Below are 16230 nucleotides of genomic sequence, written 5' to 3'. Positions count from 1 at the left end.
CCAGAAAATAAATAATATCTCTATCTAAGTATTAGATGTTTAAGTGTCATACCTGTTGTGTAAATTATCCATTACATCCTATTTTACTTGTCCAGAGGGTTCGAAAATATTTTTATTATCAAAGTTTCATTTGAAAAGGTTTACATAGACGTTTCAAACCATTATGTTCAATTTTTCAAAATTTTTAAATAAGGTGTGTTAAGATGAAATTTGTATCATCAATTAATTGAAATATTCTAAAATAGTACAATTTGTTGACCAGAATAAAGATTGGGACATATTATTCAGTTACAACAAGAGTGGTATTGAGCTTTTAAATATGCGATGTGTGGGAAGAGAATTCTTTAACCATGGCCCATTTTAAAGAGGAAACATTAATATTGGAGCATTATTCCTTGCTTTGTTTTTGATTATATAACCATAAAAAAATGAGAATGATTTGTTTTGTTGTAATTTACAGGTGATAGATGTAATATTGATATCAATGATTGTCTCGTTGATCCATGTTTAAATAACGGACAATGTGTTGACCTTGTCAACGATTACAGATGTGATTGTGCACCTAATTGGATGGGTAAGATATTATCTATATTATTCTAATTGGATGGGTAATATATTATCTATATTATTCTAATTGAATGGGTAATGTATTATCTATATTATTCTAATTGAATGGGTAATATATTATCTATATTATTTTAATTGAATGGGTAATATATTGTCTGTATTATTCTAATTGAATGGGTAATATATTGTCTATATTATTCTAATTGAATGGGTAATATATTATCTATATTATTCTTATTGGATGGGTAATGTATTATCTATATTATTCTAATTGAATGGGTAATATATTATCTATATTATTCTTATTGGATGGGTAATGTATTATCTATATTATTCTAATTGAATGGGTAATATATTATCTATATTATTCTTATTGGATGGGTAATATATTATCTATATTATTCTTATTGGATGGGTAAGATATTATCTATATTATTCTAATTGAATGGGTAATATATTATCTGTATTATTCTAATTGAATGGGTAATATATTATCTATATTATTCTAATTGAATGGGTAATATATTATCTATATTATTTTAAATTGAATGGGTAATTTTTTATCTATATTATTTTAATTGAATGAGTAATATATTATCTATATTATTCTAATTGAATGGGTAATATATTATCTATATTATTTTAATTGGATGGGTAATATATTATCTATATTATTTTAATTGAATGGGTAATATATTGTCTGTATTATTCTAATTGAATGGGTAATATATTATCTGTATTATTCTAATTGAATGGGTAATATATTGTCTGTATTATTCTAATTGAATGGGTAATATATTATCTGTTCAACCATGTATATTTGTAGTGAAGCTCATTTTTAGTCTCAGAAATTATCTCCCTTTAGTCTCCAAGATTATATGTGGTTTGAAAGATCTTGTCTTGATCATGTGACTGATTTGCACTAAAAGCTCTGATCGTTATTTGCAATTTTCGGATAATATGTACTATATTTCAAGCATTTTCATAATTGACTGCTACACAGAATTTGTATCCAAGATTTATGACAAGGAATTTTCAGTCAAATGGGCAATTTATTGATTGATTGATGCGAGTATAGCTGTTTACCATCGATGTGTAACATATCACTGGATATCAACATGATCCAGAACTAAAGGTGTAGTTGTCATTGATGTAATCTACGTGATGCTAGCCCAGGTAACTTATTAATCACATGTTGTTTGATTTATTTCAGGTAAAAACTGTAGCCTGACGTACAATGCCTGTATTGATTTGAGCCCATGTAAGAATGGTGCCACATGTACGACCGAACAACCAAGTCTTCAGTATGATTGTGCATGTCAAGTTGGATTCAGTGGCGTCAATTGTTCACATAATATAAACGACTGTTTAATTAACAACTGTCAATCATATCAACAATGTTACGATCAAATCAACAATTATACATGTGGATGTCCTCCAGGTATGTGCTGTATCATTTCATAAAACACTCTGACACATATGGGGGGATGGGGGGGGGATAGCCGAAGGGTTAGTACATGCGTGCTGTGTCATAAAGTTTGTCATTGATTGAGTCAACTGGTGTGGTTTTGATTCTCTGGTTGTACGTGACAAGGAGTAGGGTCACCTGTACAACCTCGTGGGTTTTCTCCTGCACATTGAATCAGCAATGTTGATTTATCACACAAAATAATGCAAGGAGTATACTATGTCGAATAAAATATGTTTTTTACTCCAAACAGTTATTGAACTTGTTTCATGAATTATAACATCTTTCCTGCTCTAAATATTGGAAATATGATAAAATTTTCTATTTAATTTAACAGGTTTAGAAGGTGAATTATGTAACATTGATGTTGATGAATGTGCTAACAACCAGTGTAGAAACGGAGCTGTTTGTATTAATGGTACTGGAGTTTACACATGCAGTTGTAAAAATACATTCTACAACTTAACACAGTATGCTGGTAGAAAACTTGAGTTTTATTCTGGATATAAGGGTGAATTTTGTGATGTGGATATTAATGAATGTGATTATAGTCCATGTTTAAATGGTGGACAGTGTACTAATAGTGATGGGGAATATAGTTGTCTTTGTTCACAGAAAGATGGACCAACTGTGGGTGAGTAATCCTGGATCCGATTTTACAAAACATTCTTTCACTTCAGTTAACAATTTACTCAAAATTGTTGGCTTTATTTTTACTAAAATATAGCCCTTTATAAAGCTTCTTTTGTTTTAATGTATCAGATACATCAATAAGAAACTATGTGCAAATTTTTTTGTTTCTTGATCAAAGATATTTCTCATAAACAGTGATTGAAAGTTGAGTAAATTCTTAACTTGAGTCTGAGAATGGTTTGTGAACTCTGGGCCTCTTCTTCTTAAATTTCATTCATTGATCATATCATAACAATCCATGGTCTCTATCATCCATGTTGAATAAAGTTACTTCCCTTGATCACAAGAAATATGAATGAGCGCATTTTATTAGTCTCTATCATCCAGAAAAATATTCTACGAATATTAGTCTCGATGCGTTGTCAACATTTTAGAATAATAGCTCATTGGCTAGATTATCCGGTCTTTTAAATTTATCATAAACAAAGTTTAAAGGAGGTAACTTGTCCTAACACAAGATGTTGACATCCATGAAATAAATTAAAGAATGCCATTTCAGAAAATCCATTTGATTGCATTGCCAGTTCAATATCCACCACTCTTAATTATTTTATTGTAAAATTGCTCTCTTAATGGGCCATATCTATGTTGGTTTTTTTTCTTGATTAACCCTAATTCGTCGTCACGATTCATGTTTGTTTATATTAATGCAAGAATTATGGGATTTATTGCTGGAACGGGTGCAACTCTGGCCAAAGATACTGGATAATAAACCACAAAAACGCATGGGCAATGGATCTTTACGTCAAATACTGACAACGATCCCAGATCTTCCGTACGTTGAAGACTAGGAGGTTCTGGGTGACAGAGACTAAACAATTGTAGTTTTTAACTTGGGAATTAAAGACATCTTTGTTTTTGTACATTTTAAAAGTGCATTAAAGACATCCTTTGTTTAAGACAGTGTGAATTAAATATATCCTTTGTGTTTTTAGGTTTTAACTGTGAATTAAAGACATCTTATTGTGATGTAGAAGCCGGTAAATTAGGTCGACCACCATGTTCTAATGGAGGAACATGTATAAGCAGTATTAGAGAGTTTACCTGTGTATGTGCTCCAGGATGGACAGGTAAAATACAACTATAAATATTATCTTTTAGTTTACTAATTATCATTTGTACTTGAAAACGATAAGAGAATACTTGTCTAGACGTCATGCTATATGTGTATAAACCAGTGATTGTTTTCCATATAAATTGTCTTGTGTTTTTTAATTGATTAGAATTAGATTATGATTATTATTATTATTATTATTATTAATTACAGGAGCTACGTGTAATATAAATATTAACGAGTGTGAGTCGAATCCATGTCAGTATAATGGTTCGTGTAACGATCAGGTGAATGGTTATAACTGTACATGTATACCAGGAATTACAGGACCAAACTGTGAGACTAATATCAACGAATGTTTATCAAATCCGTGTCAACATAACGGGGCATGTCTCGATCAAATCAATCAGTAAGTTGAAATATTATTTCTTTTGAGAATTTTCTTTCTGTATCTACTTCGGTCTGATTAAAATACAGATCTATATTTCATTTCGTTTTTTTATACTTTCGATGGCCTACACTACATGAAGATCTGACCAGTTGTACTGGGAGGTTGCGACAGGGGTCATACGAGCGGCTTTTGACCCTATGACGTCAGACATTGATTAATCAATCAGAATCTACTTTTCTAGGGGTTAACCCACAGTTTCAGGCAGAGCGCGCCAAGAACTCGCCGTAGAACGCCTGTTATTTAACAACTCTTCCAGATCCTAGTGTAGTAAAGACAAGTAAAACGAAATTTTGAACTATAAAAAATAGAGTCTGTGTTTTAATCAGATTTTATCTACTAGGAGTCTCCTTTTTTTAATGCTTTTACTCACTGCTTTTGTTTTTGATTTATTAGACTGGATACTGATGCATTTTGTGAATGAAAATTCATATTAAAATAATTCTCAAATTAAGTGTGAGAATTTATTCTAAAAGGAGGTAACTCGTAACTGACACAGGGATACCATGTCAGAAAATCCTGATGAACTTCTAATCAGACACAGCATAGAATTGAATACCAGATATTCCATTAATGTCTAGTGTATTTCTTTTCAATCTGGTCTTTAGATTGATGCCAACGTCATAGATCCTGATTCTTCAGTTTTTGGATATGTTTATAAAACCAGTAGTCAATGGTTACCCTGAGTTAAAACAACATTTAATCAAATCATGGAGTAGGCCAATTCCTGTAGTTTGTGGTCAGTTGTCGGCAACAGCTTCTGGAATTACACCATTTATATTTATATTATAAAATGGCATTGGTAATCTATGAGGTCACTGTTACGTTGAGTTTTACTTTATTTAATCAAGGTGCGGGGGTTGGATGGTCGAATAGTTAGCGTATGTGCGTTGTATCATAAAGTCTGTCTTTGAGTCAACTGGCATGGTTTCGATTCCCTGGTTGTACGTGACAAAGAATAGGATCGCCTGTCCAACCTCGTGGGTTTCTCTACGGGTCCCCTGATTTCCTCCCACTGCTAAAGAACCCTACGCGCAAGCAAATTAGTGAAATAAAATTTAACCATATGTTAGTCCAAAAATGACCTTATTTGAGTCAAGTGGACATTAAACCCCATTTCTCTCTTTCTCTTATTTAATCAAATCATGACAAATTCTCGTATTTCAAGGATCGTAATTATTGTAATTTTCAGCACCGCTTCGAATCACGCATTACACTATTCATATTCCATAAACTTGTTTACCTCCAACTCACAAAATGCATCAAAGGGAGATTATAACTCGCTTTATTTCTTTTCTTGCATATTTTAGTTTTTTTGTGTATTTTATTTTTTGTATGTGTTAATTTAGAAATGTGAAACTGGTATCTGTTTGTGTGGATAAAATATGTAACGAGAAACCAGGGTATATTTTAACCTCTTCTAGCAACATCGTTACTTTTTTTTTGTTTTTCACCGACTTGCATTTTATTTAGATTATTTTACAGATCACTTCTATTTGGATCAAAACTAAATTGTCGATTGAATTGGATTTTATGTGTTGATTTGTTTTGTCCACCTGTCTAACCTCGTGTGTTTTCTCCGGGTCCTCCGGTTTTCTACAACTGCTAAAAGACCCCTACGCGCAAGTGAATTATTGGAATAAAATTGAACCATATGTTAGTCCCAAAATGACCTAGTTTGTGTCGAGTGGACGTTAAACCCATCTCTCTTTCTGATTTGTTTTGTAGGATGACTGCAATTGTTAAAAAAATTAAAAAAAATTGTTGAGGTACCAGTATTACTGATTGTTAGTTCCATTGTCAACACAGCAAACCCAAGAATTTAAACTAAAATTAGTAAATGATCCAACTTCCGCTAAATATTTCAATACTACGGGTACGCAAAATAACACATTAGATCAACTCAAATCAAAATTTTATTTTGACCCAAAGAAAAGAGCTACACCTCCTTTAAATTGATGTACAGACCACACCTTCCCCGTTTTCATCCCTCTTTTATTCAAGAACTCTAATTGGATGTTTTGGCCCAATCATTGCTATGACCAATAATTTAGATAACTAATTGAGATTTGTCTCATTAAAGGATATTGTTAAAAAAAAACCCCTCAAAACTACGGATTTATGAGGTGTTTGATTATGATTGCCAACTTGTCAAAGCATCCAGTGTATGTTATATTAGCCTGTATATACCATGTGGGATATATTGGATTGTTATAGACCTATCCTTTTATTTATTTTACAGAATGATCTCTTTTCCAGTTTGTTTCTTTTGAATATTTAATGCACCATTTTCAGATTGTTTCTGTTCTGTTTTTATATATAGACACTTAATGTGGACGTATATTGATGTCAACTGTCCAACCTCGTAAATTTTCTCCGGGTACTCCGGTTTCCTCCCGCTGCTAAAGACCCTTACGCGCAAGCGAATTATTGAAATAAAATTGAACCATATGTTAGTCACGAAATGACCTAGTTTGTGTCTCGTCTGATATCTGTTGGTCTGGACACCATTTCTTGTGAACAATCTACAAGTCTGAATACTTGATTGAAATCTTTTTAAAACTCTGTTGGATATTTGATTAGGGCATACGGAAGAACCCTATTTGAATCATTTCAGATTTTTTTCATTTTAAAAGCGTTATCTTCCTTGTGATGAACATGAAACAGGACATTTTGAGTTTTAAGTCTTGATGCATCATTTAGCGCTAATAGGAATTCATTGAAAGTTGTGAAAGTTGAATCTCTAAAGGAAAGATCAGTTCAATAGCTCAATTCTGTTCAGTATTTGCAAAGTTATGTTAAATTGAAATTTCTTAGCTATCTATGCTGCTCGAGCGTAATATGATGCCACTATATTTTATCATTAGCAGAAAAGTGTGATAGGCCTCGTTTATATCAGAAAAACATGATGGGCTTAATTTAAATCAAAACAACCTGATAGGCCTAGTTTAAATCAGAACAACCTGATAGGCCTAGTTTATATCAGAACAACCTGATAGGCCTAGTTTAAATCAGAACAACCTGATAGGCCTAGTTTAAATCAGAACAACCTGATAGGCCTAGTTTAAATCTTATTGAATCCCAGCCAGGACATTATCTATCTTTGGTATTTTGATTTTGTTTTCTTAATTCAATGTTCAATAATCAGTCTGAGTACATATTTAGTGTGTATTAAGTCGTGAGAAATTTGATATTGTTGCGAAAATACAAATGACGTATCAGGCCTTTAACATTTAACCACTTAATTGTTGATATGATTGTTAACTGGGGCATTCCTTAGTTTAGTCACATTTTATATAAAAAAAAAGACAGTTTTCTAAGTTTAAAGTTCGAAATTCAAAGGTTCGCAAGTTAATGCATTGCATGGTATTACTCTTATTATATTTGCACAAAATATTTGAGGGGGGATGCTCAATAGTCTTTGTTGAATGTTCTCAGTCAAATGCTCTTTAGTCTTTGTTGAATGTTCAAAATGGACAGACAGATGATACAGTTCTGATAACTGATGGTGTATGAGTAGAATTGAGGCATAATCAAAAACAGTTGAAATGTTTCAGCTTGTCGTTGTTGATTTAGATAATTTCTCATTAATGCTAGGTTCCCACTACTTTGCGATGCGTTACGATAGGGTTGTTCCTATTGAGTCCAGGATCTGGTATGTGAAGATACGTTCGGATACGGTTCGATACGGTTGCTATGACTGACCTCAATATATGATAACACCTGATAGGATCCACCACGATTATTTCACGATTAAAACTACAATTTCAATCGTAGCAGGAATCGTAATAGTGGGAACCAAGCATAAGTTGGAGCCAGCTTTACAATCTAAAATCCTTTTTTTATTTAACTCAGTTTTCACTGACTCGTTACTAATGCGACTGAGAACATTCAATTCTAGAAAGATTTAATTGAGTATCCCCTCAGTGTTCAATTACCTGACATACGTTATTGTTAATGTCATAAACTTTCTCATCTGAAATGTTTTGAGTTGGAGTTTTCAGTCTCCACTTGTCGGGGATTGTGCCTGTGTCAGATATAAGATGCGATTAAATTATTAATTTATTTGGGCGACGTTTCGATGAATTTTCTCTTAAAGTTTGCCCCTTGCCAATGTTGCAGGATGGAGGGCCTGACAAGGACAGCTGTCTAGTCATTTGGATGGGACGTAAAACTGAGGTCCTGTGTATACATTGGCATGCATGTTAAAGATCCCTTGGTACCGGTTGTTGGAATTCGATATAAGAGTAGGCCATAGTGCCGCTGCCCAGGCAAAATTTCCCTCATAGTCGGAGCAGAACAGTAGGACATTAAACACCATTTCATTTCCTGGAAATGTCAACTTATTTTTATATCAGTTCTTCTACTCATAAAGTAAAGGTAATATTTCCAAGACAACGAACCTGACAAGACTGTATAGTAACAGTAGAGTAGTTTTAATCCAGGAACTGATGCTTTATGGTTGATATGTAATTAGAATATTGTATATTTTTACAGGTATATATGTAATTGTTCAGATACAGGTTTTGTTGGTATTAATTGTGATGTAGATATATTAGAATGTCTCAGTAATCCATGTCAACATGGTTCAACTTGTAAAGATGGTATCAAGGTAAGAATTAGTTGGCCATTACACGGACATCTGTCTGCTGTACACAATTCAGTTTCTACTCACAAACTGTACTTATTGTCGCTAACGCTTTTTAGGTCCTAATGATCTCAGGACATGTCTATTGGACAATAACACCCCTCTAAATGCAAAACAGGAAGTGTTTATCTCCTAAATAGCATGCAGTGTTATACTATTCCCCAGAAAACCTCACATTTTCTCGCAGAAATTATTTGTGTGTTTTTGGAAAGCTTGCAGTCGGCCTTTGATTACTATGGTTAGGTTTGCAGTGTCAGAAATGAAAATTACAAAGGTAGGTTTTGAGTGTAAGAAATGAAAATTACTATGGTTACGTTTGCAGTGTCAGAAAGGGAAATTAATATATCCAGTAGTTAAATGTGCATTCTAAATTCCTTCATTGATTCACCATGCTCATGCTAAATCATCTCTGAGTTTATTTAATTCTGACATAGTGATCAAATTGAGTATAGCCATGTTTGTACCTAGCTTTCCACGCTCATTTCTCTCTCTCTCTCCCCCTTTTCTACTTTTATCTCAGTGTCCAAATGAATATGACAGTTCCCACTATTAATATATTGAATTTGTTGATAATTTTAGATGTATGAATGTGAATGTTACAGTGGTTATAACGGTACAAACTGTCAATTAGATATAAAAGAATGTGATCTTAAACCATGTAAATATGGTGGAACTTGTCTGGAATATTCCAATCAAACTCTGTACGAACTAGGAGTTCCAGGATTTACAGACTTCTCGTATGCTACGGCTGCTGGCTATAAATGTAATTGTATTCCTGGAATAACAGGTAAGTTTTAATTATACGGTTTTTATTCGTTAACATTTTTTTATTTGAACTTAAAATTTGAAGAATTGTGTATTATCCTTTTCTACTCAGACTGAAAAATAGGATCAATATTACAGAGTACCGGTTCAGCTTGCAGTGAACTATCTCTCATTCAAACTTTATTTATATGAGCAGGATAGCCGAATGGTAAGCGCGTATCATAAAGCCTGTCATTGAGTCAGCTGATGTGGTTTCAATTCCACGGTTGTACGTGACAAGGAGTAGGTTTGCCTGTCCTACCTCATGGGTTTTCTCTTGGTTCTCTGGTTTCCTCTCACTGCAAGCAAATTATTGAAACCCCATTTCTCTCTCTTGCTTGCTTAGATGAGGAGCCACAGTGACTCAGTGAGTAAGATGTTGGTTCGCTAACCTGAAGGTCCCCTGTTGACTTGTGTTCCCCCCTGTCAGTTGGAATTCGATGTAAGAGTAGGCCGTAGTGCTGCTGTCCAGGCAAAATTTTCCTCATAGCACACTGTATGGCGTATGCCCATCTTCATTAGCCCAGTTCGGAGCAGAACAGTAGGACGTTAAACTCCATTTCATTTCATTTTGCTCAGATGAATTTAGTATCAAATGTTCTAAAATTGTAGGATCAATATTCCAGACTCATTGACTTATCTTTGATATGACATTCAGCACATGTTTTGATCATGAGGAAATATTTCTTTTGTGTTATTATGATACAATTGTGATCATTATTAGAAGTCTTTCATCATCTCAAGTTTCTGATTATGTTATTTTACAGGTCCAAACTGTGATGTAAATATTGATGAATGTGAATCTAACCCCTGTAAGAATGGCGCTACATGTAATGATAGCATTAACCAATATCAGTGTTCTTGTGTGCCTGGATACACTGGACTTCACTGTGAAACTGACATCAATGAATGCGTATTATATGACGCCTGTCGTAATGGAGCTACGTGTAAAGATCTGGTAAACGATTATCAATGTAATTGTATAACATACACAAGATCGGCTGGAGGATTTGGCGGTAAAAATTGTTCGGTTCAATTGACAGGATGTGACAGTGGTAGTCTTTGTCAACATGGCTCTTCTTGTGTACCGTTTTATACTGATTCTACAAACGTCCATGGCTATACATGTGACTGTCCACCTGGGTATACTGGACAATATTGTCAACATTCGACAAGTTTCACCGTTAAAAATAACGGCTTCGTGAAGTCTAATACTTCTCAATCTGTTAGCATGCTGTCATTCCGATTCCGTACGTCCTTAGATCAAGGAATTCTGATGACCTTTCAACCCTCAGTGTCACAAGCAGGATATCTAATAATTCAAATATTCAACTCTAAATTGAAAGTAGAATACCTAAATCAGACGTCCGTTACCATTGATTCAGTGGACGTGAATGATAAAAACTGGCATCAAGTGCAGATAACTCTCGGTCAACAAATCAGAGTGAGTTTGGATTCATCTTTATGTCATCAAGTTTCAGACTGCACAACATCGATAGCTAATCAGTGGACAGTACCTGTTCAAGGTCACTTATATTTTGGTATGTCCGATACAAGTGTTTTGGTATCGAGATCACCTTATGTAGGTTGTATGGATGATGTCGTTGTTAATGATTTTGTTGTTTACGAAGAAGGACCTAAATTTTATTTCAATGTTGAGAAAGGATGCCCTCGTACAGAACAGTGTGGACCCTATACATGTAGTCGTCATGGTGATTGTAAAGATTTATGGTTTAGATATGAGTGTGATTGTACACGACCATATTTGGGTACAAATTGTTCAGAAGGTAAGATTATCCTTTCTATTGCATTACTCTCCATCCTGCATCACTGTCTAGGAGAAACCATCGGAAAATCCTGATGGATGTTCTCGGCCAATGCAGCCATCGAACATATTTGCTATAAGAGCTTACCTGTTAATTTGTATCTAGAAGTAAACATATAATATTAACGACTATTTTACCTTTTCAGAATACACTCCTGCTACATTCGCCAAGGATAACGTAAACAGCTTTGCCAGTTTTCAAATTCCAACAGCACTGAAAAACGATTTACAAAATGAAGTTGATCTCTCATTTTTTATTCAAACTCGACAAGACGATGGTATGATTATGTATGTTGGCAACGCTGACAGTGACGCGACACTGACGTTTGTAACCATGGAAATGACTGATGGGAAGCTGGGTGGTCGTTTAGTTTTTTGTAACTCCCGTCAAACCTTTTCATCGCAGTCTGAGTATAAGAATGGTGAAAAACATTTTGTTGAGATGACCATAAAATCTGGTATTTTTTCAATGGTTATAAAGAACGATGTTGTCAACAGTACAATTACCGACTATAAAACCTGTGTTTTAAAATCTGATTTGATGTATTTCGGAGGAGAAACCCCTGATCTCCAGATTTCCAACGGTCGCAGGAAACGTGCCATCAATGAGGCCGATCTCAAAGATTTCTCCAGCACTCCTGGTTTTGAAGGCATAATACAAGATGTCCAGGTGAACGACAAGAAATTTGAATTTTTTGTATCAGATCCTTCGGACAATTCGATACATGTTTCCCAAGCAGTAAATTTAACTGAAGGCGCCACATCTACCAGACAGATTTGTATGAATGATACGTGTGAAAATGGAGGAACATGTACGGAACAAGTCTTCAATGATTTCAGGTACTGTTTTGTATTCACAAAATAAATATTTTTCCAAATATAAGTATATGCTTATTTTAAGTACACGATGTAAGTCAGTTTATTGAATAAAAACGCCCACATACGTTGCTCACTTAATTACCTAATCAATCTAGCTTATTATCAACGAAAATCGGGTTGAGTGGTAGTTATACACTCAGTACACTATATTAATTTTGAAATTTTGAATATTATTTACCATATCTTGATGTCCGATTGGCCATATTTCTGGTCGGACAATTTAGGACGTTTGGAAAATAGCGTCGGACATGTCCGGAATATACGGACAAAATCCCATCACTGGAACAAACATACATAAACAAGAGGCCTAAATCAAACATGATACCTAATTTAATAAAATCAGATCAATAGCGATGTGTAAAGATCTCTTAATTGAACATGATACCTAATTCAATCTTATAATGTAATTTAGAGAGTATGCTTACAACAAAAAGAAAGAAAATAAACATGACTAGAAAATATACAAATACATGTAGAATATATTAGAACATTCAAATATATTTAGTGATATTTAAATACATATATACATCAGGAAAGGTCTCGTCAGGTAACATCTCTTGAATTAAGAGCAGAACACACAAAACGGCAGATTTTGTAAGATATACACCTTGGGGGAAAGGGGGGATAGGGGGCAAATAGATTGAAGTATGAGTTGTTGATGATATTCACTGAATGATGATGTTGATATTCAACCAAGATTGGAGAGCTCCATTTTCACACTAATTCCAACAATATACTCAAGTCCTGGAATTTCAGAATATTTTCACTTTGATATGTCGATATCCTAAAACAATTGGAAAATATGTTTGAAACAACCAAGCAACGTCACTCAGTAATAAGCAGTAATTGTATTCCATAAATTTGTCACCTATATATTCCAGTTCAATTACTAATTGCCATTGAAACAACTTAATCATGCTTAACGAAATATAGATCTGTATTTTAATCAGATTTGAAAATGTGTAAACTTATATGTACATCTGCTTTTATTTAATTTATTATGTTTTTTAGATGTGATTGTCCGACTGGTTATATTGGTAAAAATTGTAGTAATTTAGATTTCTGTAACAGTGCTCCGTGCCCAGCTAACTCGAGATGTCAGAGCAGAATAGATGGGTATGAATGTAAGTAAACAAAATTACTTTGTTAGAAATATAGGGATTTAGATCTGCTAGAATTGCATTATAAGATATTTATATGTGGCAGTATTTCATTTTAAGAAAAGTAACATCAGTTTCTGTAGTTAGTTTGGTTTTGTAATAAGTTTCATAAAAAATACCAACATTCAATAAAAAAAATGTGTTTTCATCCAGTATCATAAAAATGTTTGTTACTATCTTTCAACTTTTAATTAATAAAAAAGGAAAGAGTAAAATTGATTGATAAAAGAAAAATCATACTAACCTTTTCACACAAATCGGTAAGATTAACTCAATAATAAAATAAAACTTGCCAAAGGGATTGAGAAATAATGATGTCTTGATGCAACTTTTATATATTTATTACAGGTATTGCCGAAGCTACCTTTAATGGTAGAAATAGTTTAGTGAAATATGAACCCAAAGTCCAGGACACAACTGCGTTGTCTATTCTCTCATTGTACCTACGAACACACAGTCAATATGCTGCTATTTTTTATCTGGAACATGGTGAAACATTCTTGAAATTAAGACTCGAGGATGGTAATGTACGGATGAACTACAAACTCAACGAAAGGATGCCAGGAACGCTGAAGTTTGATTCCAATTATCCTGTCAACACCGGCGATTGGTTCCAAATTGAGGCTGAGTTTCAAGTGGGAGAAATTGCTCTTAGAATACGAGAAAATGAAACGATTATGCTAGAAAAATTTGTCAGCGTGCCGAATCTAGATGTAGCTGCCATGATCAGAGATGGTGCCATGATTTTATTGGGTGGTTTAGATGTCGTCACGTATGCACGTGGCTGGGAGCAGCCATTTAAAGGATGTTTGCGTGATGTCCGAGTTGGTAAAATTCTACTGCCATTTTTCTCCGATAGTCTGTTTGTTAATAATACAAGCAAAGATAAATTTTTGGCTACAGATATTAGAATACAAGGAATAGGATGTGACAATGGACAGGCGTGTTTAAGAGGTCAATCGATGTGTCTTCATAACGCACAGTGTATCAATACTTGGAATGATTTTAAATGTGACTGCTCTTCTGGCTACGAAGGTAGCTACTGTCAGACAGATATCGATGAATGTACTTTGAATCCCGGTCAGTGTTCTTTAAATGGAAAGTGTGTCGATGGAATTGGATTTTCATCTTGTAGTTGTCGTAAAGGATATACAGGCAATAGGTAAGCTTATTTTTGTTTGTTCATTCAGGTAATTTAAAGTAACTTATTCATAAAATCATTTATTTGACTCTGAGTGATCACGTCTAAATCTTAAGGCCACTTGCAGATTTCGTCAAGGTCACAATATGTAAACAGCATTAGGGCATGTGAATGTTGCTGAGGGTTTTCATCTCATGACCTTGACAAAATTTGCAGGTGGCCTTAATATTTAGAAAAACGACTCTGAATATAGTTAAGCTGGTCTTAGAACACATACTGTGGTGTACTCCTTTAAAGTTACAATTTCATATTTTCTAAGAAAGTCAGAACATAATTATTTCTATGTCTTTTGCTCAATAGGTTGTCAACTCACTATTATTTACACCGGAAATAATAACACAATTACCTCCCAATTGCCTCCCTTGTTTTCTATTCTCCACCATGGAGTTGTTATCTTCAAACGTTGGAATTTGAAGATGAAAATGATATTTTTGCAAATTTCTCAACTGGCAATAGTAAATTATAGGATTAATAGGATAATTATTTAACAAGGTAGAACTGCTTATAGATACCATCTATTTTAAGGCTTTATTTTAATAAATTTTAAAAATATAACTTAAAAATATGAAATTGCAACTTTAAGGGGTCATCGCTCTGAACTGACATAATTATTTTTGTGTTACATTAATCTTCCCTTACACCATCGTTACGGTCTTATTATATTTCTATTCCAAATAAGGAGGCACGGTGGCTAAGTGGGTAAGACGCTGGCTAGCTAGCCTGGAGGTCGGGTGTTCGATCCCTGCATTGGTCGAGAAAGTTCATCAGGATTTTCCGACGTGGTTTCCCCTTGTCAGGGATGCAGAACGGAGGGCCTGACAAGGACAGCTGTCTAGTCGTTCGGATGGGACGAAAAACTGAGGTCTCATGTACACATTGGCATGCACGTAAAAGATCCCTTAGCAGTTGGAATTCGATATAAGAGTAGGCCATAGTGCCGCTGCCCGGGCAAAATTTCCCTCATAGCACACTGCATGGTCTATGCCTGTCTTCATTGGCCTAGTCGGTGCAGAACAGTAGGACGCTAAACCCCATTTCTTTATTCCAAATAAATAATATCCTTGTTTATGAAGACTTGTGGCCTTTATAAAATAAATAGTAGGAAATAACAAGTTGAATATATTTAAAAACCATTATAAGCTGTATTTATAAATGTTATGATATTTATTTATGTACATAATAAGTAAGTAAGTATATTATCTGAGTAGATATATCTCGTATACGTTATATATAAATTTAGAACAAGATGTCATCACATCTTTGAATATATTATAAGGGGTCATTCATCACATCTTTGAATTTATTGTTAGGGGGTCATAATTTACAACGTCAAATGATGTTACATCAGAGTTGTGAATTGTGATTATTATATTATAGTCAATTTAAAAATATTTTAAAGTTCAACAGAGACATATTATAGAGACAATATTCCAATAGTCAAATGATTTTACATCAGAGACGTATTATAGACACAATATTCCAA

The 16230-nt window shown here is 33.9% G+C and overlaps 1 protein-coding gene across 1 annotated transcript in view; it reads left to right on the top strand.

Annotated features, from left to right (window-relative positions):
- LOC126808510 (fibropellin-1) overlaps positions 1-4354 on the top strand; it is a 48432-nt gene extending 44078 nt beyond the window's left edge. The window contains exons 11-15 of the mRNA XM_050533266.2: positions 461-574; positions 1781-2008; positions 2373-2669; positions 3664-3798; positions 3996-4354. Of these exons, the coding sequence (XP_050389223.2) occupies positions 461-574; positions 1781-2008; positions 2373-2669; positions 3664-3798; positions 3996-4195 (974 nt within the window). The 3' untranslated portion in view covers positions 4196-4354. The remainder of the gene's footprint in view (positions 1-460; positions 575-1780; positions 2009-2372; positions 2670-3663; positions 3799-3995) is intronic.
- The last annotated feature ends 11876 nt before the right edge of the window (positions 4355-16230 follow it).

Source organism: Patella vulgata, chromosome 1 (assembly GCF_932274485.2).
Source record: "Patella vulgata chromosome 1, xgPatVulg1.2, whole genome shotgun sequence".
In the NCBI taxonomy this organism is placed as follows: Eukaryota; Metazoa; Mollusca; class Gastropoda; family Patellidae; genus Patella; species Patella vulgata.
Note: the sequence above shows the minus strand (reverse complement) of the source record. Positions and strands in the feature narration are given on the sequence as shown.